This window comes from Capricornis sumatraensis, chromosome 7 (assembly GCF_032405125.1).
Source record: "Capricornis sumatraensis isolate serow.1 chromosome 7, serow.2, whole genome shotgun sequence".
Lineage (NCBI taxonomy): Eukaryota > Metazoa > Chordata > Mammalia > Artiodactyla > Bovidae > Capricornis > Capricornis sumatraensis.
In genome coordinates, this window is record NC_091075.1 from 28,226,482 (window position 1) to 28,251,788 (window position 25,307).

At 39.9% G+C, this 25,307-nt stretch overlaps 1 protein-coding gene across 1 annotated transcript in view; it reads right to left on the bottom strand.

Moving 5' to 3' along the window:
* Positions 1–6,360: 6,360 nt before the first annotated feature.
* The window catches only part of METAP1 (methionyl aminopeptidase 1), a 54,964-nt gene continuing 36,017 nt past the window's right edge, over positions 6,361–25,307 (bottom strand). The window contains exons 6-11 of the mRNA XM_068975089.1: positions 25,214–25,297; positions 21,970–22,108; positions 20,337–20,468; positions 17,358–17,501; positions 12,272–12,337; positions 6,361–9,573 (exon numbers count right to left, since the gene is read on the bottom strand). Of these exons, the coding sequence (XP_068831190.1) occupies positions 9,410–9,573; positions 12,272–12,337; positions 17,358–17,501; positions 20,337–20,468; positions 21,970–22,108; positions 25,214–25,297 (729 nt within the window). The 3' untranslated portion in view covers positions 6,361–9,409. The remainder of the gene's footprint in view (positions 9,574–12,271; positions 12,338–17,357; positions 17,502–20,336; positions 20,469–21,969; positions 22,109–25,213; positions 25,298–25,307) is intronic.

Here is a 25,307-nt window from a genome sequence, read left to right on the forward strand (position 1 = left end):
ACAGTGATTTAGGAGCCCAAAAAAATAAAGTCTGACACTGTTTCCCCATCCATTTCCCATGAAGTGATGGGCCCAGATGCCATGATCTTCGTTTTCTGAATGTTGAACTCTAAGCCAACTTTTTCACTCTCCTCTTTCACTTTCATCAAGAGGCTTTTTAGTTCCTCTTCACTTTCTGCCATAAGGGTGGTGTTATCAGCATATCTGAGGTGATTGTTACTTCTCCCGGCAATCTTGATTCCAGCTTGTGCTTCTTCCAGTCCAGCATTTCTCATGATGTACTCTGCATAAAAGTTAAATAAGCAGGGTGACAATATACAGCCTTGACGTACTCCTTTTCCTATTTGGAACCAGTCTGTTGTTCCATGTCCAGTTCTAACTGTTGCTTCCTGACCTGCATACAGGTTTCTCAAGAGGCAGGTCAGGTGGTCTGGTATTTCCATCTCTTTCAGAATTTTCCACAGTTTATTGCGATCCACACAGTCAAAGGCTTTGGCATAGTCAATAAAGCAGAAATAGATGTTTTTCTGGAACTCTCTCGCTTTTTCCCTGATCCAGCAGATGTTGGCAATTTGATCTCTGGTTCCTCTGCCTTTTCTAAAATCAGCTTGAACATGTGAAAGTTCACGGTTCACGTATTGCTGAAGTCTGGCTTGGGAGAATTTTGAGCATTACTTTACTAGCGTGTGAGATGAGTGCAATTGTGCTCTTTAAAGTGGTTGTCAATTTTTACAAATCACATGGGTATGAAATCAATTTGCATTTCCCTTAATTACTGAAGTCTTTTGGTCATTTGTATTTTTTTTTTCTTCTGAGCTTCATTAGGTCCTGAAACCAGGTACCATGGGTTTTTACTGGGTTTCAGTTCCAGCCATGTAGGTTCAAGTCCCACATAAGGTTTTGGTGGGGTTCAAGTCCCAAGCAGGGTTTTGGTTGGGTTCAAGTCCCAGCACATGGGTTCAAGTCCCAATCTGAGGTAAATGGTTTCAGTACCTTTATTCATCTACTCTCAGAAAAGACAAGATTATGTGGTCAAAGTGAAAAAAGAAATCTAAGTGTATTGACAGCATTCTTCTCCCCTCCCCTCTAACCTGAAGATTCTCTGTTCCTTACCTGCCGGGCTTGGGAATACAGAGTGGAGGTGCCAGACTGAAGAAACCCAGATAGAGGATGGATCCGTTTCTGTAGAAGGCACACAGAGGAAAATCCAGGAGAGGAGGGGGTTGGAAGGAAGTAAAGACATCAAGCATGAGAAGATCTCTGTCTTTCTCTGACTAACTTAGATTATATTCCACTAAAGTTATTACAAGACAATAGCTATATTTCCCTGTGCTGTACAAAATATCTGCAATCGTTCTGACTGGGACTTGACTCCACAGTCATTTAGGTGAGATCACACACCCACCCAGTCTCAGGACTTAATGTAGCTCAGGTTCTTTTTTCAATTGATTAAACATTTTTCTAAATTTTGTATTGTGGTATAGCCGGTTAACAATGTTGTGAGAGTTTCAGGTGAAGTTCAGGTTCTTGATGTCTTTTTGCAGAAAGAACACACTGAGAGACAAAGTGATAGATAAGAAATGGGTTTATCTAGAGAGTAGCACATCCACAGACAGGGTGTGGGCCATCTCAGGTGACAGCTCGTCTATTTCCTTTTTTGTAAGGTATCTCTTTACATCCTTTGCCCATTTTTCTATTGGATCAATTCTTCTTTTCTGATTAATTTTTCAAGACTTCTTTATTCTAGATGCCAATCCTTTGTAAGTTTTATATTTTAAATATATTTTATTATTTTAAAATTTTTATTTTAGTATGGTCAAGCTTATCAGCGTTCTCCTGGTGCTATTGTTAAGTAGCATTTAGGCTTCTTTACCTTGAGCAGAATAAAGCAGCAAGCAAAAATGGTGCAGTCTTAAATCCCGGTAATCCATTAACACAAAAATAAATACATAAGAGCAATACATGCAAGAGTTAGAACATTCAAATAGTAGAGAAAAGTACATGGGAAAGAAAAGTTAAACTTCCCTCTCCCCTCCCAAAACTGGTGACTGCTGGTAAGTTTATGTATCTTTCCAGAAGTTTCTATGAATGAAATAACATGTATACATATCTTAATTTATACAAATGAATACTAATTAATACTCTTCTGTGCATTTTTACTTTTTCCACATTGTATCTTAAGACTGTTTTTGTATCAGGACACTGATATATATATCTTTGGTTGAATTGAAAGCATGTGCTTTTTCTTGATGTGGCTTAATTGCTCCCATAATGAAAATAGAAAATGGCAGTTATGGTCAGGACTTATTTTTGGATCTTCGGTGCATTTGAAGGACAAGGCAGTATAATCTAGCTTCTCTCATTTTATCTAGAGGGCTAGAGACTCAGTAGGGGCCCAGAGGGCTCCAACCTATTGTCCTGTGTAAACTGGAAGAAGAAGAAATTAAAACTAGCTTCCACCCCAGCTATAAGAAATGTACTTTAATCTGGTTTGGTTTAGCTCAGCCTTCCAGGAACAAAGTATATTTTACTGCCTTAAGCAACTGCAGTAACAAAGAACATATGAGGTCAATATGTTGGTCAATTAGGAAGTTTACTTTTCATTTCTGTCACAGTGAAGTGTACAGTCTTGAGCCAGCTAATTCAGTTTAACAGGTATGAGCATTTCCTGGATGAAAGCACAGTTGCCTCTTTGAAGGAACCAGTATCACCACGAAGATTCTTGGATCATGGGACTATATATAGGTTTAAAGTATTTCTTGTTAAGATCCTTTCAGTATATCCTCTTGGATAGCATCTAGGCTGTTATGTATATTGTGGAACCAAATAGTTTTTGGAAGAACATAGACAACACAGGGCTAAAAAACATTAACTATGTGCATGTAAGCAGATCTGTCCTGGCTGTTTAAAATTAGAATTCTGCCACCTTAGAAGTATTATTGGGAATTTTTTGAAGTTTAAACTGCTTTATTGGATAAATGGTATATAAGTTTAACAAATGGCTAATCTCTCCACTGTATATTTTATGAAAGCTAGTGAAAAAAAATTTTTAAGGATCTAAAATTTTACAATACTACCAACTTTTAACAGCTTTTTGGTTCTCATTGAAAATGTTCATATACTTGGCATTTTTCAAATCTTGCCAGCTTTTCCATTTTCAGCATGTTGGGCTATTTTGCTTTCTATTTAACCCACCTAGTGATGTTCACTGTAAAAAATAGGGCATAAAATATATAGGCATGTCTGACTTGGAACAAGTTCTTTATTACGTGCACAGGGGACTAATATAAAGTAGAATGTGTGGAATGATGAGGTTTTTGAGGTGAGGGGACAAAGTTGCATTATATCCAAACTTTGTTACAGTGGAGCCAGTTAATGTGTGTACAACTTAAAAATGGCTATACATACATAATGCTACTTCCATTTCTCTCATTTCAAAGCAAATGTAGCTGGTGATTCTCAAACGTTTTGCTGACCTGGGGAAAAGGGAGAATATTTTACATGTGCAGAATGCTTCACAACATCTGCTTGGCTACCAGTCTCCCAAGTAGGCTGATCAAAGCCTTCAAGTAACTAACAATTCTTTGGCCCTAGAGATACTGTGTGACCCAGGAAAAATGATGATCTCAACCAATTTTGTTTCAATTAACATGCAGGATCAGATTCTTTGTCAGCAAATACCCTTTAGAAAAAATACACCACAAACCATATTTGGAAAACATTTAAGTATATTTAAACAGTTACTCAGATAATAAGTGCATAGAACTATAACAAGAAAATCATATCTTTAAAGAAACAATTTATGAAGTGAACTGGCACAGTGAACCAGTACATACAAAGTCCTCTATTATACAGATTTCTTTTGGTGGAACTTTCTAAGAACAAAGCAGATGGGATGGGCTTTTTACTTGGGGTCGGGGCGTGAGGGGTGGGGTGGGGGGGGGGGGGATAGGCTTTTAAAGCACACAGATTTTTATCAAGCCGGACATCATAAAAGAATTCACTGAGATGAGCAAATAGGCACATGCTCCCTTCAGGAAAGGAGTTCACCACAGAACTACCCTGATTCTGCTGCTGCTGCTAAGTCGCTTCAGTCGTGTCTGACTCTGTGCGACCCCACAGATGGCAGCCCACCAGGCTCCGCTGTCCCTGGGATTCTCCAGGCAAGAACACTGGAGTGGGTTGCCATTTCCTTCTCCAATGCATGAAAGTGAAAGTGAAGTTGCTCAGTCGTGTCCGACTCTTAGCGACCCCATGGACTGCAGCCTACCAGGCTCCTCTGTCCATGGGATTTTCAGATCTAGATGGAAGAGTGGAAATTTGCTTTCAAATACCTGTTGCTTTTTTTTGCAAATCTACATCTTAATACTAACAGTTCTTATCCTTGTCTATTTTGTTTCCTCAGAACCACCCAGGGCTCAGATGTACTAGTAAAGTTTGAAAAAATTCTAGTCTAAATTTTCTGTTGACCTCTGACCCAAGTACTGAAATAAAGTGAATTTGACTTAGTCACATTATATGTAGAATAAAACAGTTGCTAAGCTCTGTGTCACTGCACAAATAGGATACCTCCTTAAAGAGATGGAAATTTGTCCAAGCCATGCAACTAGTTTAAAAAATTAGAGAACTCAGCCCTGGTGTCCTGCTTGTGGATCTTGTGATCTTCTGACACCACGATGCAAATGTGCCTGCAAGTGTGTGGGAGTAAACACTGCCATGTGTTTGTTGTTGGAAGTGGGATGAGGAGGCTGGAGTACTAGTAAAACGGCCAAGCACCCAGGAGTCAGAAACAATTATAAAAGCTCTGCGACACTAAAAAGGCTGGACACGCACATGAGAGATTATTTAAAACTTTACTTTGAACTCTTAACATAAGTGGTAAGTGAAAATCTTTCCAGGAAGCCCTTCTTGAGTGCTCCACATAAACTGATTTTTGGCATATTTTTTGGCAATATTGACACATATTTTAATATAATAACAATTACCATATACAGACAGCTCTGCTGTTGCTCACAGAGGTCCCCAGAATGAAAAGCAGCAGGTAACAGGGCACCAAGGCCACCTTACTCCTGCCTTTCCTTTGTAAGATAACCAAGTGCAAGCCATTTTTTGTTAATACTTGGCACCAAAAGGAAAAAGATGTAAGGAGAAGGCTGCCTACCCCTCTAAGCTGAGACTAAGTGGGGCCACAGAATTTCAATGCATGGAGCCTGTGCTGCCTTTCTTTAGATGTTCATTTTTCTAAATAAAGCAAAACATGTTAATAACTTCTAGAATACCAGCATAATGCAGCCTGTATTGTAAAACCATATCCTTAAACCATATCCACATGTTTTTTCCCAGTCTATTAGAAAATGGGCTATACATCCACATTACAAGTGGTACAATTTGCTCCTCTGGTAGCTAGAGAACACACACCATCAGATGTAGACAAAATCGTAGTATCACACTATCTCAATCAATTTCAGTGTTTCCAACTCTGAGGCCACCAAAATATCTCCACCATCTCTATAGCATGCTTTAGCCCTCAAGATCACTGCATTTATTATTAAAAAATGGCTCATGGGTTTATGGGCTTCCCAGGGGGCTCAGTGGTAAAGAATCTGCCTGCCAAGCAGGAGATGCAGGTTCGATCCCTGGGTCAGGAAGATCCCTGGAGAAGGAAATGGCTACCCACTCCAATATCTTGCCTGGGAAAGCCCATGGGCAGAGGAGCCTGAGGAGCCTGGCGAGCTGCAGTCCATGGGGTTGCAAAAGAGTTAGACACAACTTAGCAACAAGCAGCACACACATGATTTATGAAATTTAGAATACAGCAGAATCAAAACAAATTACTTCAATTAACTTTTAAACCAGTACCCTCCTAGTGAGATATATTCCAAGAACAGGAGCAACCACAAATTTGGCACTTAGGTTTATTGTTGGTAGTGATTTTGGTGTTGTAATTCTGAAATTATTTTACATGTCATGTAGAATCAAGCAAATAAGTAAATATTAGTGTTGTTCAGAACCAAAATTCTCACCGTGGGAGAAGGAAAATACAAATATGAAACAGGGAAGGGTGAGGAAGGCTAGTATTAAATATGAAATCAAAGTATCAGAATGAATTCATGATTTATTTTTTAATTAATTTTTTAATAGAAGGATAATTACTTTACAATAGTGATGGGTTTTGCCATACATCAACATGAATTTATAAAAAATGCAGTTCCTGGCTCTGTTCCCTGAAAGGGCCAAGGAGCAATTAAAACCCCAGCAGTACCCAGATCTTGATTTCCAAATACCATTCCTCATGAAGAGAAACCAGGGCTCCTTGGAGAAGTAGCCAGTTCCCAATCTGGGGCAGAAAAAGTATATGACAAACTGAGAACATATGGCGAAAATCAAGAACATGCCCCAAGACTGATAGGCATAGAGCAAAATGACCCATAAATAAGCTTAAAGGTGCTTCCACTGGCCAAACATGGAACATTTAGAGTGACCAACACTTTTAGAAACAATCAATAAGCTAATGCTGATACTCAAAAAGAAGTGGGCAGAGTGAGGGGGAGCCTACTTTTTCAACCGTCAGTTTCCTAAGAGATCAAAAAATGGTGGAAAAGGGTTGTTCTACAGTTTTAAAAAAAAAAACCTACCAATGACAACTGAATGCCATGGGTTTGGACTCTGCATTTAAAAAGAAGAACACTCTGGAGAAAGCTGACTCAGGTGTGAATGTGTACTATACATTAGACAACTCTGAATATTCAGTTCCTTGGGTGTGACAACTGTACAATGATCGTGTAGGAAATGTCCTTATGTTTTAAAAGAGATGTGCGACAGTAGCAGATAAAGTACCATGCCATTCCTCGCAAAAGAAAAATGCTTATTTTATCGAGAGATGAGGCACGGTAACAACTGCTGAATACAGGAAAGGGTATGTGGGTATTTCACTGCACTATCAACTTTCTGTAAACTCGAAAAATCTTCAAAATTAAAAGCTGGAAGTTAAAAAAAAATGGGGTGGGGGAAGGGGGCAGAAATAGCTTAGACACAATTCGGGGGCTTCAGCAAAGTGGAATATCCGTCTCTCGAATTTAATCAGACTCAGTGAAAAGCCAGAGCGATGACAGGACAAACTGAGAAGTCAAGCTAAGGTGGCAAATTCCTACACATCTTCTTCCTATCAATTTAGACACGAGGGTGACAAGTAACATAAAAGTGTTGGTGAATGGGTTCTAATTCGCCTTTACACACTTTGTCACCAAAAGCCATAAACTGAAGATAAAATGCAAACATGTTTCCCTTCTAAATTATCATTAAAAGGGGGCTGAACAACTGGCAGGGGGAAAAAAATATTTTAAAAGTTAAGACAAAAAATAAAAAGTTAACACACTGACATTTCTGAGAAGTTGGCAGAATGATAAAACTACCCTAGATGTTTTCTCATCTAAATCTAATAAACATCTGTAATTAGACATATACAATTAGACTAGAGTCCCATGCTGTTTTTATATCTCCCAAACCGAGAAAAGCATCATCACCAGTGTGGTGTTTTAACAACAACAAAAAAACCATCCCACCAAGATTTTTTTCCTTGAGCTTGTTTTCTAAAAGTAGACACTGAATAAGCCCACACCGCTAATTCCATGATCAGTACATAAAATGCTGCACTACCTGTGTGGCAATCTTTGTCTTAAACAACTCTCAGAAACATGGTTACATCTCAAATACTACACAGGTACTCCTGAACTAAACACAGGACTGGAATTTTTACACAGTCATTCAACATTAAAAAGTATTTTTACTCAAATCGTCATGAGTTTATTTCAGATGGTGAAATCAGCCACTCCATTCCCATCACTTCTTTCTAAAATCTCAAACAAAATGCAGCAAAGTTAAGGACCACATGGCAGAATAATCATTCACACTTTTTAATCTCCCTTTACACATTATATTAACATTTATATTGCGAGGCATTCCATTCACAAATATTACAGTTTGATAAAAAACTTCACACACATACCCCCAAGAGTCTATACCAGATTCAGCCACATTACTAAATCACCAAAATAATAAAAAGTAATGATAACATTATCGTGATTCCTTTAAAGCAATAAAGGTCTGAGGCACTCTGGGAAAGATGTTCTCTTACAAGTGTGACATGTCAGTGGAATCCAATTATCTTCGCATACAGTTTCCAGATACCTGGTAATCAAGTATTCTCCAATGACAATGACTTTGATCTGTCTTCACTGGATACTCTTCCATTTGGGACTGAACTACTGAAAAGAGTACAGATGCTGGGTAGCAGAGGTCATTTCTAATGAGGTTCCCAACTGTGTAAAGGAGAAGTGTGATTTCAGCACACCCAGGACAGCGCATCCCTACTCCTAGGGAACTGTCCAACCTCCAGAGACGTCCTTCTGCCCCACCACCAGCTTTACCAGATGTTAGCACTTCCAGACTCTGCTCCCTGCTGGAGAGGCTTCAGAACTGTCTCTTCCCCAACTTCCACAGTGCAACCTCCAGCCTTCTCTGAGTATCTCTCCCAGGTATGCCCTTGAAGTAGGACAGAGAGGGGAAGGGAGCATTTTTCCTCCCATTATGACCAAAGAGAGGTCTGAAATAGCCATGTATTACAAAAACATCATTCTCTACAACAGCCAGCTTCCGCTTGGAGCACTGCTGTTTCTGCCATAAACTCGACTTTTAAAAACCTGATAACGTTTGTCCAAAGTGGATTTTGCCACATACATTCACTCACACAGAGCCCACATTGGAGGGTCTCACTGACCGAGTGCTTTCTTATGCACAATTATAAGCGTAAATCATTAGCAGGGGAAGGAGGGAAGCCAATTTCGAGCTGGGAATTAAATCACTGCAAAAGATGGGTCCGTTTATGACAGCACAGAACCCCATCAGGGCAGAATCAGTACAAACCCCAGGTCACATAGTATTCAGTAATTACATACATGGAATCTAAAATGTATACATGTATACTTCCACACATACATAATAATAAAAAAAATTGGGAGCAACGTATGTCACAGGCCTCAAGGATTCTCTTCTCCAGCACTCACCTGGAAAGCAGCTGGCGGTGCTGGCCCAGCGGTGGCAGTGACAGAAGCAACTAGAAGCAGGTTTAAGTAAAAGTGCTCAAAGGGCAAGGAAGAAAAACAGGGGTGCAGAGATGTGTGTGGGGGGCGGGGGTGGGCAGAGGGGAGTTGAGAAATGCTTCCTTTCTTCTTGTTGACCTTTTCAGACCCAAGACAAGTTCTTGAGGACACATGTCAGATGTTGTAGTCCTTCCTTATCGATAGTCGAAACAAAACAAGTAATAAAAAAATTTCCTCTTCCATCCTGTACTCTCAATAAAATGCGGAGTACAGCCACAAAGTATAACTGAGATGTGCCGTCTTGGGGGAAATTAAAACTGGGACATGAAGTGAGGCTGCGCGCTATCAAGCCGCCGGGTCAGGATCTCACAGCCAGTGTCCGTGACCAGCAGAGTGTGCTCAAACTGGGCAGACCGCTTCCCGTCTCTCGTCACCGCCGTCCAGCCATCCGGCCAGGTTTCGTCCTGCCATCCGCCTTAAACAAACAAACAGCATCTCTCAATTCTACCACTCAGTCCGTTTTCTAAGTACACTCTAGGGAAGTGTACTTGCCCGTGCCCCTCGATCCTTGGGTAGCTCAGAAAACTAATTTTACAATTCATTATTAAGATTCCTGTGTACATGTCATCTGTTTAAGCTAAAGCCTTTCCAATTTCATTTTGGTCTTTAGTTCAATGAAGCAATAATAACGTTTAAATTTTACAACTTCACGTTTTGTATACTTCTCAACTACTGAATGAAGATGCTGTTTCCAAAAATAAAGGCACTGAGCTTCCTTTTTGTAAATGTACTGATTACCACTCATCCCAGGACTACATTAAAGAATTTAGCTCTCTCCTGATATAACTTTGGCATCTGACTAAACCATAGCCAGTGTATATTGTGAAGGAAATAAGGTAACTTTTTATACTTTTATTATAACATTTAATTCCTGTGTAACTTTTAAATGGTAGGCACATAGATGGTGAGAACAGATTATACTGTGAAATTTTTGTAGGCCACACCCCTGTAACCAGAAAGAGGGCAAAGGGAAAGAAACAGGAGTTTAGCAAGAGAATTTAAAAATTACGATGAGGCAGAATGGGTTAGAAAGGAAATGACAGTGAAAGAAGCTGGGAGACAATGAAGGAAAATGAGAGAAAATGGGCGTGAGATGTATAGGGCAGGGAAGACAGCAGCGGAATTACAAGGTTCTACAACTCCAGACACTACCAAAAAAGCGTACAGAGATGTTCCTGACTCCAAATTAGACGTTAAAAAATAATAGTAATATTCTTTATTTTGAATACTCTTTACCAAACATTAGATCTTACTGCCTCAGACAAATCCCAGAGTATGAAGTCGTGAGGTAACCTACTTCTGCAACATTAAATCCCAGTCTAAGAAGAAAATATGAGGCGGCTTAAAGAAAGTTAACTCATGCTTTGTCAACCATCTAACAATGAGTGAATAGATAGTTTTCAATGTAATGAATGATCTTTTCATAAATGGATTTAAGACACAGATTCTTTACTAAATGTCAAGTCAAATATATTTGACTACTGTTCTGAGGAAATTCCTCTTCAAATTAGACACTTTCGCACTATGGAGCTGGGATTTAGCCTAGCTTAGTTACACTGAAGTATATCTGGTATAATTTGATGATTATCTGAACCAGCTCAACATAATGTTATTTGCTTACTCCAGGCAACACCACTTGGAAGTTAAGAAGTAAAGTCACTCAGTCATGTCCGACTCTTTGCGACCCCATGGACTGTAGCCTACCAGCCTCCTCCATCCATGGGGTTTTCCAGGCAAGAATACTGGAGTGGGTTGCCATTTCCTTCTCCAGGAGACCTTCCTGACCCAGGAACTGAACCTGGGCCTCCCGAATTGTAGGCAGACGACTTACCCTCTGAGCCACCAGGCAAGTCAAGTGCCTGTTAATGAAAATAGGTACATAACCAAAATACACTTTCCTCTTGTCCTTGCCTTTCTCTGCCATCATACTCACTTCTCTTTCAACTGCTTATACAGGGTCATTGTTCCTCTGGGGAGTGACAAAAACAGTATCTTACATTTGTAGAGCCCTTTAAAGGTACTTTGTGTTAATACGAATCATCTCACTTAATTCTTACCACAGCCCTGGGCATTCAGATAAAAGATACAGGTTGTAACTTCCATCTTACAGAAAAGGGAACAAAGGATCAGGTTAAGAAGGCAGCCTCTAAAACAACCTCCAATGCTTCCCTTCAGTGTGGACTGGGTTTAGTGACTCACTTCTAAGGAAGAAAATCTGGTAGAAGGGATGGGGTATCACTCTCAAGATCAGGTTATGAAAAAGACTGGAAGGATCCTGAGGGGACCCCATTACCACAGGGGACGGGGCGTAAGCGCCCTACGACCTCTGCATCACTCTGCATCCCCCAATCCAACAGAGAACTGGCGAAGGAGGCCCCGTTATCGCTCCGACAGCCTCGGTGAGGGCTCGAGTCGTGACACTGATCACGGCTGTCACGCGCCTGTCACAGCGACCCACAACGGCAGGGACAGAGAACTGCCAGTGCAAAGCACGTCCGGGCTGGGCCTTCTCCACGGCAGTTGTCTGATGACAGCGCCTGACGATCAAAGTGCAGGCCCTGAAGAGGCAGGACAGCTCATGACTTTAGAGTCCCACAAATTCTGCGACATAACTAGCTAGGTGACTCTGGGCAAGTTATTGAACACTTAACCTCTTCAAAATTCAGTTTGTTCTCATGGATAATGGGGACAGCACCTCCACCTCATAGGCTGTGGACAATTAAACGACTGTGTCTGCCTCAAAAAAAATGGCTCTAGTTTCCTTTTCGCCCCTCTTTCTCACCCACACGAAGACACGCAACAATTTCCACACTGCCTTGATTGATGGAGGCAACTAGTTATTACAACACACCCTTTGACAGAAGTTTTATGAAAAGGGACCAGGACTCAAGTACTTCAGCATCTACTCACATCAGACGAATTACCATGGAGAAAGTACCGCTTTCTTGCCAACCATTACAATTTTCAGTTCTCTACATGATACTGAATCGAGTTCTAGAGGGCACAGGGAGGGGAAATGAAGCAAAATCGAGCAGACTACTAATCTGATCATGAGTAACCAAACGTAAATAAAAATTCAATTACAGAATGTTACTGCATCCCTTTTTCCTCACCTTCACAAATCATTGGCTCAATCGTAAATACATGACCAGCCTTCATCACTCCAACTGCTTTATTTTCTGAAATTAAAGAAAAAAAAATCTCAGAACACAGCAAATAACCTACAGCATATTGTTAAACACTTCCCTGGAAAAAGTACACAACTTACATTCCCATGAGTGATTCTTATATTAATAAATTTCTCCTCTCCTGACTCCTCTTTCTTAGAGTAGATCATTCAGCAAACAGAGGTGCTCTGAAAACCACTTACTCTGGGACAGATATTCTCCTAGGCATACTTCATTTTGCTTGTTTTCTCTAGGAAAATACAGAGATGCCCTAGACTGGATTTCAGATGTAGTTAGCACTTCTATGAAAGCAAAAATACCTCCATTTATGTTATAGCAGGGTTAGAATAGCAATTATGTAACCAACAAAGTTCCAGACTTATCCAAGTATAAAGGAGAACAAGATATTTCAGTCTATGCCAGAAGTTGCGAATCTCCTGGCTGGGACAGGAGTGGGTGTGGATGTCGGGGTGGAGGTAGGGGAACAGCCCACGGAAACAACTGTACCATTTTTAGAAAGTTTTGTAAACTGTCTTATCTTGGGAAGGGAAAAAAAAGCCCCTGCACACTAACCTACTTTTTTTTTTAATGCTGGCAGGATTATTCCCTTTTTTACTGGAAACAAAATTTCCATTTCTCCCTCCTATTTTGTCCAAATTTGCCAATACATATTTTTCAGGATCATCATGAGAAACTCAACTGTTGGTGTCCAGATTTGCCATCTCCCCAAAAAGGTCAAAAATTTGAAAGAGGTATAGGTCTTTTAGGACAATCTCAAAAATGGAGAACAGGTTAACTTTCAGAATAAAAATCAAGAGCTGCTAAGAGCATCAGTAAACAGGTGACTGCACTTTCTCGGCCTGACCACCAGGTGGCGAGAGCATCGGCTTTCAGGCTTCCGTGATAAGATTGCTGTGCTTCCAGATGGTGACCCATGTGTCCACTGGGTCTATTCAACAGGCTGATTCTATTTAACAGCTCTGCCTAGGTTTGTTCTAACTTCACGCGCATGTTTATATTCCTGCACATCCTTCCTCCTGAACAGCAATCATGCTGCTTTCCACTATCTTAGGTATTGCCAAAATAAACAACCTACAGATTCCAAATCAGGAGTTTCTAAATTATTATAAAAATCTGAGGGGCAAAAACAATTTTGACTTTTTATCTCTAATTGCATGAACTTTCCCTCCAAATGACATGCAATTTACTACATATATAGACTTGGTCATATGCCCAGTGCAGTATCACAGAAATAAAAATGGATAAAGGAATCGAGAACTGTACTGGCAGATACAGCAGCACCTGGGTGCATGAGGCTAAACACTTGGAAAGTGGCAAGTCAGAATGTACATGTAAAACATATGCCGATTTCAAAGACAAAAAAAGCATGTACTATATCTCAATGATAGTTTTACACTGATTAAACGTTGAAATGCTAATATTTTAACGTAATAGATTAAATTAAATGTAAGATTAACTGTTTCTTACTTTTGAATATGACAACTAGAAGTTTTAGTATTACATGAAAGTGAAAAAGAAAATGAAGTCACTCAGTTGTGTCCGACTCTTTGCGATCCCATGGACTGCAGGCTACCAGGCTCCTCCGTCCACACTGTAGGCAGACTCTTTCCTGTCTGAGCTACCAGAGAAGTCCTTAGTATTATATACGTGCCTCATATATGACTTCACTGGACAGCGCTGATGTAGAGAATCCAAGTTCCACTCCTGTTCCTGCCACTGATTCACTGTTCAAGAAGTTACAATTCCCAGCTCACTCTGGCTCATGGTTTCAGTTTCTCAACACAGCTCACTCAACAAAAACACACCCTCTGAGTGTCTACACCATAGCAGATGATACTGCTGAGTCATGCAACTGCTCTTGCTCTCTGCCTCACAGCATGAGGGTGATCTATATTCTCAAGGTAGGGCAGTATCACCTTTACTTCCAAACCATAATGGTAAGGAAGCACATAAGCGCTCATCTTAACAAAGACCTCTTTTATACAGGACATGGAGGGAAGTTACACAATTTCCTGGTTTCACACTCAGTTGCTTAGGAATACAGAGTTACAAGTTAAAGAAGGGATCATTTACATTTAAAAGCCTCTGCTGTACAAAGAAAGACTCCAGTAGCTTCCTTTAATGCTTCCCTAAAGAGACCACAACATATTTTATTTTAACCCGATTAACACTTGACTTTTCATAAATACAGCAAAGTGGATGAAATGAAGTATACATGGGTCCTTGTTTCTTTTTTCAGAATTGTTTATCTCTAATTAAGCAGCTTAACATGAAACTCAAGAGGCATATCTTATATATCAGTGGGGTCATACTGTGCTGACACTATCATCACTGACCCGTATCTCCTTCTCCCGTAAATTTTATTTCCTTCAAAAAATCTCTCTTCACGACATATACCCACTACTACACATAAAACAGACAACTAGTAAGAATCTACTGCACAGCACAGGGAACTCTACTCAACGCTCTGTAATGACCTACATGGGAAAAGAATCTTAAAAATGAGTGGATATATGTATATGTATAACCGATTCACTTTACTGTTTCCTTGGGGGCTCAATGGTAAAGAATCTGCCTGCCAAGCAGGAGATGCCAGTTTGATCCCTGGGTCAGGAAGATCCCCTGGAGAAGGAGATGGCAACCCACTCCAGTACTCTTGCCTAGGAAATCTCATGGACAGAGGAGCCTGGCAGACTGCAGTCCATGGGCTTGCAAGAGAGTCAGACACGACTTAGCGACTAAACAACATTAACTGAGTCCCTTTGCTGTACACCGGCAACTTGCACAACACTATAAACCTACCATATCCCAGTAAAAATTAACATCAGTAAGTAAAGCCTCTCTTCATACAATCCATCCCTAAATCTGAGTGAGACCTCTGCAAGTAAGGGTGCTTTTCTCATTCTCTCCCTTGCCCACACTTTTTCCACACGCAAAACACACGCATGCACACGTGTGGCACACAGCAGTGTCATCCGAATAGCCACTGACACCCTGTTAAAGGGAATGCACAATAGGTGACCAGGGCTGAGCAGGAAGGAACAAAGTCAGCTGCTTATTATCTATTGCTAGCTTTTACTTTGCGCACAATTCCAGCTGAAATAAAAAGGACCCTGTGGTCTGCTAATCAATGCTTATTGATTCATGTCAAATGCTGTGCTTAAGTGACTTCTCTAGCTTCTCCTGTTGAGAGGTTTCTCACTCATTTCCCCTTCTCATCGCAACTATCGTTATCTTGGATTTTACCACCTCACACCTGGATTTACGGAAACAACTGCCCATTAGGCTGACAAGCCTGGCTGGCTCACACCTGCAATACATCCCAGACACCACTGGTAAATTTATCTTCTCAAAATAACAATTTCACCTTGCCATTCTCCTGCCAAAAAATCTTCTGCAATTCCTTAAAAATGAAGTCAGATATCTTCCATCTGGCACTGCCCATTTCTAGTTCACATGTAACTCTTAGCCTAAGTTTGTCTCTGTTCAGTCTGTCAACCTGAAGCACCTATTCATATTTCCCCACTTGCCTGGAAAATCCCATGGATGGAAGAGCCTGGTGGGCTGCAGTCCACAGGGTCGCTAAGAGTCAGACACGACTAAGCGACTTCACTTTCACTTTTCACTTTTGTGCACTGGAGAAGGAAACGGCAACCCACTCCAGTGTTCTTGCCTGGAGAATCTCAGGGACAGAGGAGCCTGGTGGGCTGCCGTCTATGGGGTAGCACAGAGTTGGACACAACTGAAGCAACTTAGCAGCAGCAGCAGCACCAGCACCATATGGAATGCTCTTTCTCATCTTCTCCAGCAAACCAAAATCTCATTCTTTATTTCTCCCACAAGACTCAGCGCCAAACTGCTTACATCCTTACTAGGCACCAAGCGAAAGACTGACTCTAAAAAGGCAGACAGAACCCAGGTACCAATCCTACCCCTGACATTTATTCACTAGTTTGTGTGGACCTAAGTAAAACAGACTCTGCTTTTTAAAAATAGAGCTAAGAAATTATTCATAGAGTCGTGATGCCCAAACAAGATAACACAAATCATCACCATCATCTTCATTCTAAAAGTTAACTTTAAGTGCTTTCCAAGCAAGATTTCCCTTAATTGCAGGAACAGTTCTAGAGCAGGTACCATTCCCTGATACTGTATGTATGAGCAAACCTAAGCCCAAGAAGGTACATGAAAGTCTCGACATAGCAGTGGCTTCTCTATATTTATTAAATTCCTTATGTTACCTAATGTGGATAGCTTTCATTTCCAGCACTAAATAACAAACTTACTCCCGTGTGTCTTATCTCTTCAAGAGAAAAGGTTCTGTAAGACTAATCATCCAACACTTCCTTGTTAATCTATCAGACAGCACTCAATTTGAGGAAAGGATACTTTGTCTATTCTCCTCTATTTATACCAACAAAGAACACTGTATCTGACATGTATTAAGAACTCAAATCAAACTTAGTGGAATCAGTTTAATCTAGAGTCAGAATATATATGGCAGGAAGTGTTGGCTGTTCACCAAAATTACTGTTTTCCTTTTCTTCCAGAGTACTCAGCTAGATCACATTTCCCTACCTGCCTTGCAGTTAGTGTAGCCATATGACTGAACTCCTGCCAATGAAAAGTAAATGTGAGTGATCTGTGCCAAGTCCATGTTGGCCCACTAAAACCTCCCAAGCATACTCCTCCATGCTTCTCCCCTCCTCCCCAATGTCTTTAAGATCAGAGAAGAAACCCTCAAAGTGCCCCTGAAAGCTATGTGTTGAAAGTGACAAGCGCCTGCATCAAAGAATAACTGTTCCACCCATGCCTCACAGTGACCAAACACACAGGCTCTAGACTATTGTGAGCAAGATATGTGCAGAGTATACACATTTTGGGGAGCTATTTATAACAGCTAATAGATTATTTTAATAGATACAAAACAGTGGGTCCTATTAAATGTTTGGGAAAAAAATATCTGCTAAATAAACAGTCAGCCAATACAAACTCTTTGGACAGTACTTACTGGCATAGTGGGGTACATTGGGGGCTGTATGAAAAAGCTTGTGGATTCCATGCCCACAGTAACTTCGAACAACTGAAAATCCATTTGCTTGTGCGTGCTTCTGGATAATGTTTCCCAATTCTCTGTATCGAACACCAGGCTTTACTGAAAGGAAAAGAGAAGACTTGTGGCAAAGAGAAAGAATAACTGTAAATTACTAAGCAATCACTATCTATGCCAGGAACCATTCTGAAGGTTTTACACGCCTACACGTAAGACTTTCAAGATGAGGAAACCAAAGCTCAGACAGGTTAGACTGCCGGGAAACAATGAAACTGAGAGTCAAGCCAGCAGCACCTGGTTCCTCCTTTGCTGCAGAAGAGGAGGGTCTGTGCAGCAGTCAGGGGCTGGGAGTGGCACCACTTGCTCTCTGAACAAACAAAGAGATTGGAAAACACACTTCTCTTCCTCACCTTCTCTAAGGTCAGTGGGCTTTCCATTAAAGCGAGCAGGAGAGATAAGAGAATAAAGAGCATCAGGAGAAAAAGGAACACTCATAAAGGAAACTGACTTGTCTTTAGTTGCAGTCTGGTCAACTGTTCAAAGAATTGCTTCCCCTGGGCATCTTTATCCCCATATAAGTGGTTCTGAAATTGTTCATTTGTCTCTCAAGAAAATCTTGGGAGTAGGATGTAGAAACGTACTTCTCACTATATACTTCCTGCCCTGTTTACTTTTTATGACTTTTACCATTGTTTAAATAAAAACCAGAAGCAGTGGTTCTTATTGCTGCTATGGCTCTCCTAGCACTGAGACCCCAGGATTTGGGTTCTGCTGGATTCGTGGGGGGTCCAGCCACAGTACTGGGGGTCCCCCCTCCCTACAGTCTCTTTCTCTGATGGCTGAGAAAGAGGTTTCAACCTGTGTTCAGACACACCATATCCTCTCCAGCCAATCACATTTCTGAGCAAATGGCTTAAGGAATCATTTTCGTAACATTTACTTGCTCTTAACCATATGGACCAGCTTGGTTGTTTTTTTATTGGGAGGTAGGCGGGGGAGATTAACAATTTCTGAGGAACATGCTGACTTGCATAATGATTTTCTTGCATTCCCACCCAAGCCTTCTTACCAGCCCCAGTCAGCAGGGAGGAAAGCAAAATTTTAACCCATGCTGCACATACAATAAAGGAATTACCTGTTCAACAATAATGATGCAGTGTGAGAATGGAGGCTTCTCCCTAATTCTCAAGCCAGAGGCAATTCTGGTCCCAGGGGTACACTTCATAGAATCTGGAGACATGTTTTTGGCTGTCACAACCTGGAGAGGTGGTGCAACCGGCCTCCAATGAAGAGAGACCAGGCATGCTACTAAGCATCCTATGATACACAGGACAGGCCCCCACGACAGAGTGTCATCACACTCAAAATGCCACAAACGTGCAGGCTGAGGAGCCCTATTCTGGAAAGCTAATTTCACAGTTGGTCCAACTCTCCACAGCTCTGAACCAGGGTGGGCCAATTATCAGAAAACAACAGGCAGGAATGATCCATACATAGGAGTTAACAGCACTTTGCAGAGATTAGGCAACTTCTACTTTTGGTTGTCTACTGTTCTAAAGATTTTAGTTCCTTAGCAAGTTTCATTCCTGTGACTTGGTAAAACAACATTCCAGCTATCTGGTTATTTCGATCAACTCACAGAGAAGTAAAAGGGATACAAATATTGAACACAGAAACTCTAAAAATTATTTAAACCTAAAGCTTCCAAAATAAGATAGTAAATATTAAAGTTCTCATCTCACAGTACCACCGTGAATATCAAAGTTTTCAACTATAATCTACAGTGAAATAAAAGGAAAGGAAAATCTCACATACTGATATATAAAAATAATCACATGCTTTCACTTTTCATTCCTCTGACTTTATTAAATTAGTAAAAAATTACACCATCTCCTCTATTTGCCTAAGAACGCTGTCCTGTATACAGTGATGTATATACAGTGTAGATGGCACATCAGATCTATTTAATGGTGGGGCAGGGCTAGACAACACACTGACCAATAATGCTGCAATCCTGTGGGTTCCACCTGAAGAGTTGTTGGCCCTCAAACTGTCCTTCTAATAGTCTGTTTACATTTGCAACAAGCCTTTCTTTCTCTTTGCTCACAAGATATTGCATAAATTTTTAAAAACCATGGATGAACTGTTTGTATGAACAAAGACAGACACAGTCTGAGAAAAGCCCCACAGAAATACACCTCACCAAAGATATTATTCACGATAATAGCAAGACATCTGGAAAACACCAAAATCCAGTAGGGGAATAGTTGTAGACATTTTTATACTGTGGAATAAAATATAAAGTAATGAAAAAGATGGGTAGATCTATGCATGCAGGTATGTACATATTCTAATATGGAAAGATCGCCAAGATATTATTAGTTGAAAAAGTACTAAATTACAGAATACTACAAATATTATGATTCCATTTAACCTAACTAAACACATACATACACTTATGTGTAATAATGTACTATGGAGAAAAAAAAACCTAAATGTTAAAAATGGACACCTCTAGAAAAAAGAGATTTAAAAAAAAAAGGAAAGGCAAGTATAAAGGAAAATCACTCATGTTTTCCTCTCATAATCTGATGCAGTCTTATAGTTTTTTTATAATAAGAGAACAGAACACTTATGAAAGAATTAAAAAGTAGAAGAAAAATTACAGTCCAGAACTATCCACACATTCTTCCCCATTTATCAGCGAATGAAAAGGAAGATAAATCATAGAAGAGACAAAGGAATAAGCCATAATCCAGTCCATCTTCATCAAGGGATCCTCAAGTCATCTTTAAACCTACTGCTGCCAAACCCAAAGCTAACTCAGGTAAGGCAGAAGCACAGCTGGAAGGGACAAGGCATGCACGGTGTAATGACAGGTCACTCGAGGCCCACACTACTCAGCAGCTTCAGTGGGTGCCCAGCCCTGAGCCTCACCTGCGTCAATGGCTTGCATCAGGCACTCATACGTGGTCTGAACCAGTTTCCGAGCTCCCTCATCCACGTCACCAACAAAAAATGTCTCATTCAGGTCCCCATGATAACCATTCCGATAAAGAGTGATGTCCACTGCAAAAGAATATGCAAACAGAAAGACCACATTCGTTTTTATCTCAAAATTCAAATTCTGCCGACATGACAGAATCAAGCAGGTTCATGAAAAAGATAACTTCTAAGCAACACCAATGAACAAGTAACACCCAACAGATATTTCTTGTCTATAACACACGTAAACTCACTGGAGAGGACAGGTCCATGGTCACGTAGCACAAGCCAGACGGTGGGCTTCAATGCTCTTACAGCAGTGATTAGATCGTTTATGGCAAAAGAATAATGCATCCCCCAGGATACATTCCAGCAAGATCAATAACCCAAGTTAATAACATTAAACAAAGGACTCTGCCACACTGTGACATCAAACAGAAAGTACCGCTTTCTCTCATTATCTTTAGCAAGTTTTTCCTCATCTTAGTCAACCAATAAACAGAAACACTTACACTGTTTTACAATTATTTTTCAAAAACTCATTTGCCTTTCACTTATTTGCGACTATTCATACTTCTCTTTGTCTTCATGTTTAAAAATACAGATTACTACTACACCACTAAGCTACACTAAGCTAAATGTATCCTCAAGAGCACATTGAATTAGTGTTTTTAAACCATAAATCTTCAATCAAGTTATAATATCACAGTATAGGTGTACTGGCTCTAGCACAACACACACATTCCTGAAAAACCTCATATAATAAGCATGCAAAAAAAATAGAGCTTATATGTAAATTAGCATTGGGCAGACCCCTCAAAATCTAGGGAGTTTTATAAACTGATACTCCAACTGCAGCAAAAACAATTCATATAAAAACAGTGTCAGTTAAGTCTCTACTACCATTCACAGCCAGCATCACAGTTGGTCCACTCTCTAAAGCCTTTAACACTTGGGCTCATGCTTCCTTGTTTAATACATACATTCTTAAAGGTATCTGATTATTAAAGAAACCAAGTTCATCAATGTTAAAAATATCATCGAGGGGAGCCTAACTCATCAATTTATTTTTTAATTACAGAGGGAACCCACTTGGCAGCTTCTTTCTCTGCACTCACAGTTTCCCAAAACAGCTGAACACAGTGGTCCCTAAAGCCACTTTCGAAACTTCTTAACATCAAGGACAGTACTTCTGCAGAATTTTGAGGCTTTTTTCTTAAGGTCTTCACATATTACTATTCTCTTCACATATTACATATTCTCTTTATCTGTAATAGTGGACTAAAAGGAGTAAGAAAACAATCCCACTTGAATCAGTTATTAGTTCCACATTTCATTGACATCCTCCACTTACCAGTCACATAGTAAAGTTCTGCATTAAAGAACCTGTAACAAACACATTATACTAGAAGTATCTTGAAAACAGTTAACAGAAAACCACAAAATAGGTTTCCAGAGATTTTAAATTTAAGTTTTAAATATGAAAAAAAATAAGGTAAAGACAAGTGAAGAAGATGCAAGTCACTATCAGACTCCCAAAACCTTGTTTCTTAGCTCACAGCAACAAAAGCCACACATTTCTTACCATTAACAATATCACCTTCTTGCAAGGGCCGTCTGTCTGGAATTCCATGGCAAATCACTTCATTCACTGAAGTACAACAAGACTTCGGGAAATTATAATAATTCAGGGGTGAAGGATAGCAATTTCTTGCAATGCATGCCTATAATAAATTAAAAGCAGAGTAATTTGGAATGTCCAAAAGAAAAAGCTAGTATGCATGCAATTAATCAGATTTCTAAATCTGAAAAATGTGGAAAAACTTGTTGTACAGATGTTCCTAATGAAAAACCCATTTAATATTTTATTTTAGAAATAAAAAGATACTACCTTTAATATCAAACAGTAGGGTTTTTAACAGTCAGCAAACCAGTTTACTGATAATTGCAAAAGAAAAGCAAATTCACGCATTAAAATATTTACAAACATATACAAATGTCACTATATGAAGATTTTAGAATTACCAACTCCTTATGAAAAATATATTAAAATAAATATTAATGTGCACAGTTAATTTTAATTGCTTATATAAATGCCTCTATCCCTATGACCAAAAAAATGAATACTAGTAAGAACCTGCCAATCTGCCTGCAACATGGGAGACCAGTGTTCAATTCCTGATTCAGGAAGATCCCATGGAGAGGGGAATGGCAACCCACTCCAGGATTCTTGCCTGGAAAATTCCATGGATAGGGAATTCCATGTGTACTGGAATTCCTGGTGTACTACAGTCCATGGGGTCTCAAAGAGTCAGACATGACAGAGGAACTAATGCTTTCACTTTCAAAGTATTTCCAGAGACATTCATGTAGAACATTCATACGAACACTCATGCGGAACAACAAAGCAATCACTAAGAAAATGATCTAGTTCTCCATAAACGAGTCTTACGTTACTCGGATGTTTTTATACAGTGGTAGTCACAGCACACATGATTTCTCTTTCCATACTGCTGCAGTCTTCAGACTAGTAATTTTTAAACAGCTGCCTAAAATACAGTTTGTGAAATGTACTATAATTTTATTGGTAATTCTATTACTGAAAATTTAGTTTTCTCAACTACAAATATTATAACCAGTACCTACATGCCTATCATTTTTCCTTTAGCAACCTGCTTCTATAGTTCTCACAGCAGTACACATAGTAGTTAAGAACACACAGAAGCAGACTGCACTGACTGAAAATGCCAGCTCCATTACTTTTAAGTTGAATAGCCCTGGGCAACTTAACCTCTCACTGCCTCAGTTTCCTAATCTATAAAACAGAGATGAGAGTAGTGCCTACCTCAGAGTTGTTAGGAGATGAGATGAGTTGGTAAAAGAACCACAGAAGAGTGCCTGGCCTATAGGAAGCATTCAAACTACTACTGGTACATAACCATATACAACCCTGGGCCATGGTGGCGGGGGGGGGTGGGGGGGTGGGGGCAGTGAGTGGACACAATGATCCCCTCCCTGCCTAGTCCAAAATCCACATAAAACTTGACTGCCCCTCAAATTTTACTAATATACTACGGCTGATCTTACCAAAAACAGAAATTAACACATACTTTGTATGTTATATGTATTATATACTGCATTCTTACAATAAAGTAAGCTAGAGAAAATATTATTTTAAAAATCATTAAGAGAAAATATATTTACAGTACATATATATATTTACTGAAAAAAAATTCACATATAAGACCCATGTTGTTCATGGAATTTATAATATATTGAATACCCCCAAATTGGGATTTATAATTTCAAATAAAAAAATGTTACATACATTTTTATATCTCAAGACACATTGTCAAATATCTTTCCAAAAGGATAGTCCCGATTTAAATACCATCACCATGAAAAAGAGTACCAGTTTCACCATCTTCACAGAGGTAATGGATATAAATATCTTTAAAATGCTTCCTAATTTAGAAGGTTTTGTGACTTGCATTTGTCTGGTTATGACAGCAGGTTTAATTAGCCTTCCATGTAATTTAGTAACTACTTCCTGCTCTTCTGTCATGAACAACCTAACCATATCATGTGTGCACTCATCTACTACAGGGTTTTTAAGGTCTCTCCTTGGTGGATAAGCAATCTTTCTTTTAAAGTATACCTGGACTTCCCTGGTGGTTTAGCAGTTAGGAATCCACCTGCCAATGCAGGAGACATGAGTTCAATCACTGGTCCGGGAGGATCCCACATGCCATGACACAACTGAACCCATGTGACACAACTACTGAGCCTGCATGCCTAGAGTCTGAGCCCCACAACAGGAGAAGCACCGCAGCAGGAAGCCCGCGCACTGCACAGAGTAGCCTCCTGCTCGCCAGAACTGAAGGCGGCCTGTGCTCAGCACCAAAGACCCAGCACAGTCAAAAAAACTATATTAAAAAAATTTTTTTAATATCCCTATACTATATTTCCAGTGGTCATGTATGCATGTGAGAGTTGGACTGTGAAGAAAACTGAGCGTCGAAGAATTGATGCTTTTGAACTATGGTGTTGAAGAAGACTCTTGAGAGTCCCTTGGACTGCAAGGAGATCCAACCAGTCCATCCTAAAGGAGATCAGTCCTGGGTGTTCATTGGAAGGACTGATGCTAAAGCTGAAACTCCAGTACTTTGGCCACCTCATGCGGAGTTGGAAAAGACCCTGATGCTGGGAGGGATTGGGGGCAGGAGGAGAAGGGCACGACAGAGGATGAGATGGCTGGATGGCATTGCTGACTCGATAGACATGAGTCTGAGTGAACTCCGGGAGTTGGTGATGGATAGGGAGAACTGGCGTGCTGCAATTCATGGGGTCGCAAAGAGTCGGACACAACTGAGCAACTAAACTGAACTGATACTATATTTACCACAAACATGTATCTGGTCTCTTTGTAGCCTTGTTTTTGTAAGTAGATTAAAAAAGGGAACACTTTTTACCACTAGTTTCAGAAGTTATATTCTTTTTGACTTCAGAATATTTGACACACGCGGTAGCATGATTTACCTAAAGCAGTAATAAAATTAATCATCTTGTAAAAGCTAAACTAAAATGTTATAAAATATGAGGTTTCAGAAACAAGGTACTTTGGGCTTACCTCAGACCCCAATATCGGATACGTACAGATGGGATAATGTCTGTTGAATACTTTTTATATTTGAAACAAAGTGAAAAATTTGCTTTCAATTAGTTTTTAGCCAAGTATAGATATTCAGAACTTAGGTTTACTTTATTTATAAGTCTAAGACATCTAACAGTATAAAAAATTTCTCAAAGCATAAAAGTAAAATTCTTACTAAGTGTACAGCATGATCTATTTCTTCAGTAGTTACACCTGGTTTAATCATCCCAGCGGCAATGTCCAATACTTCTCTAGCAAGCTGTAAAAGA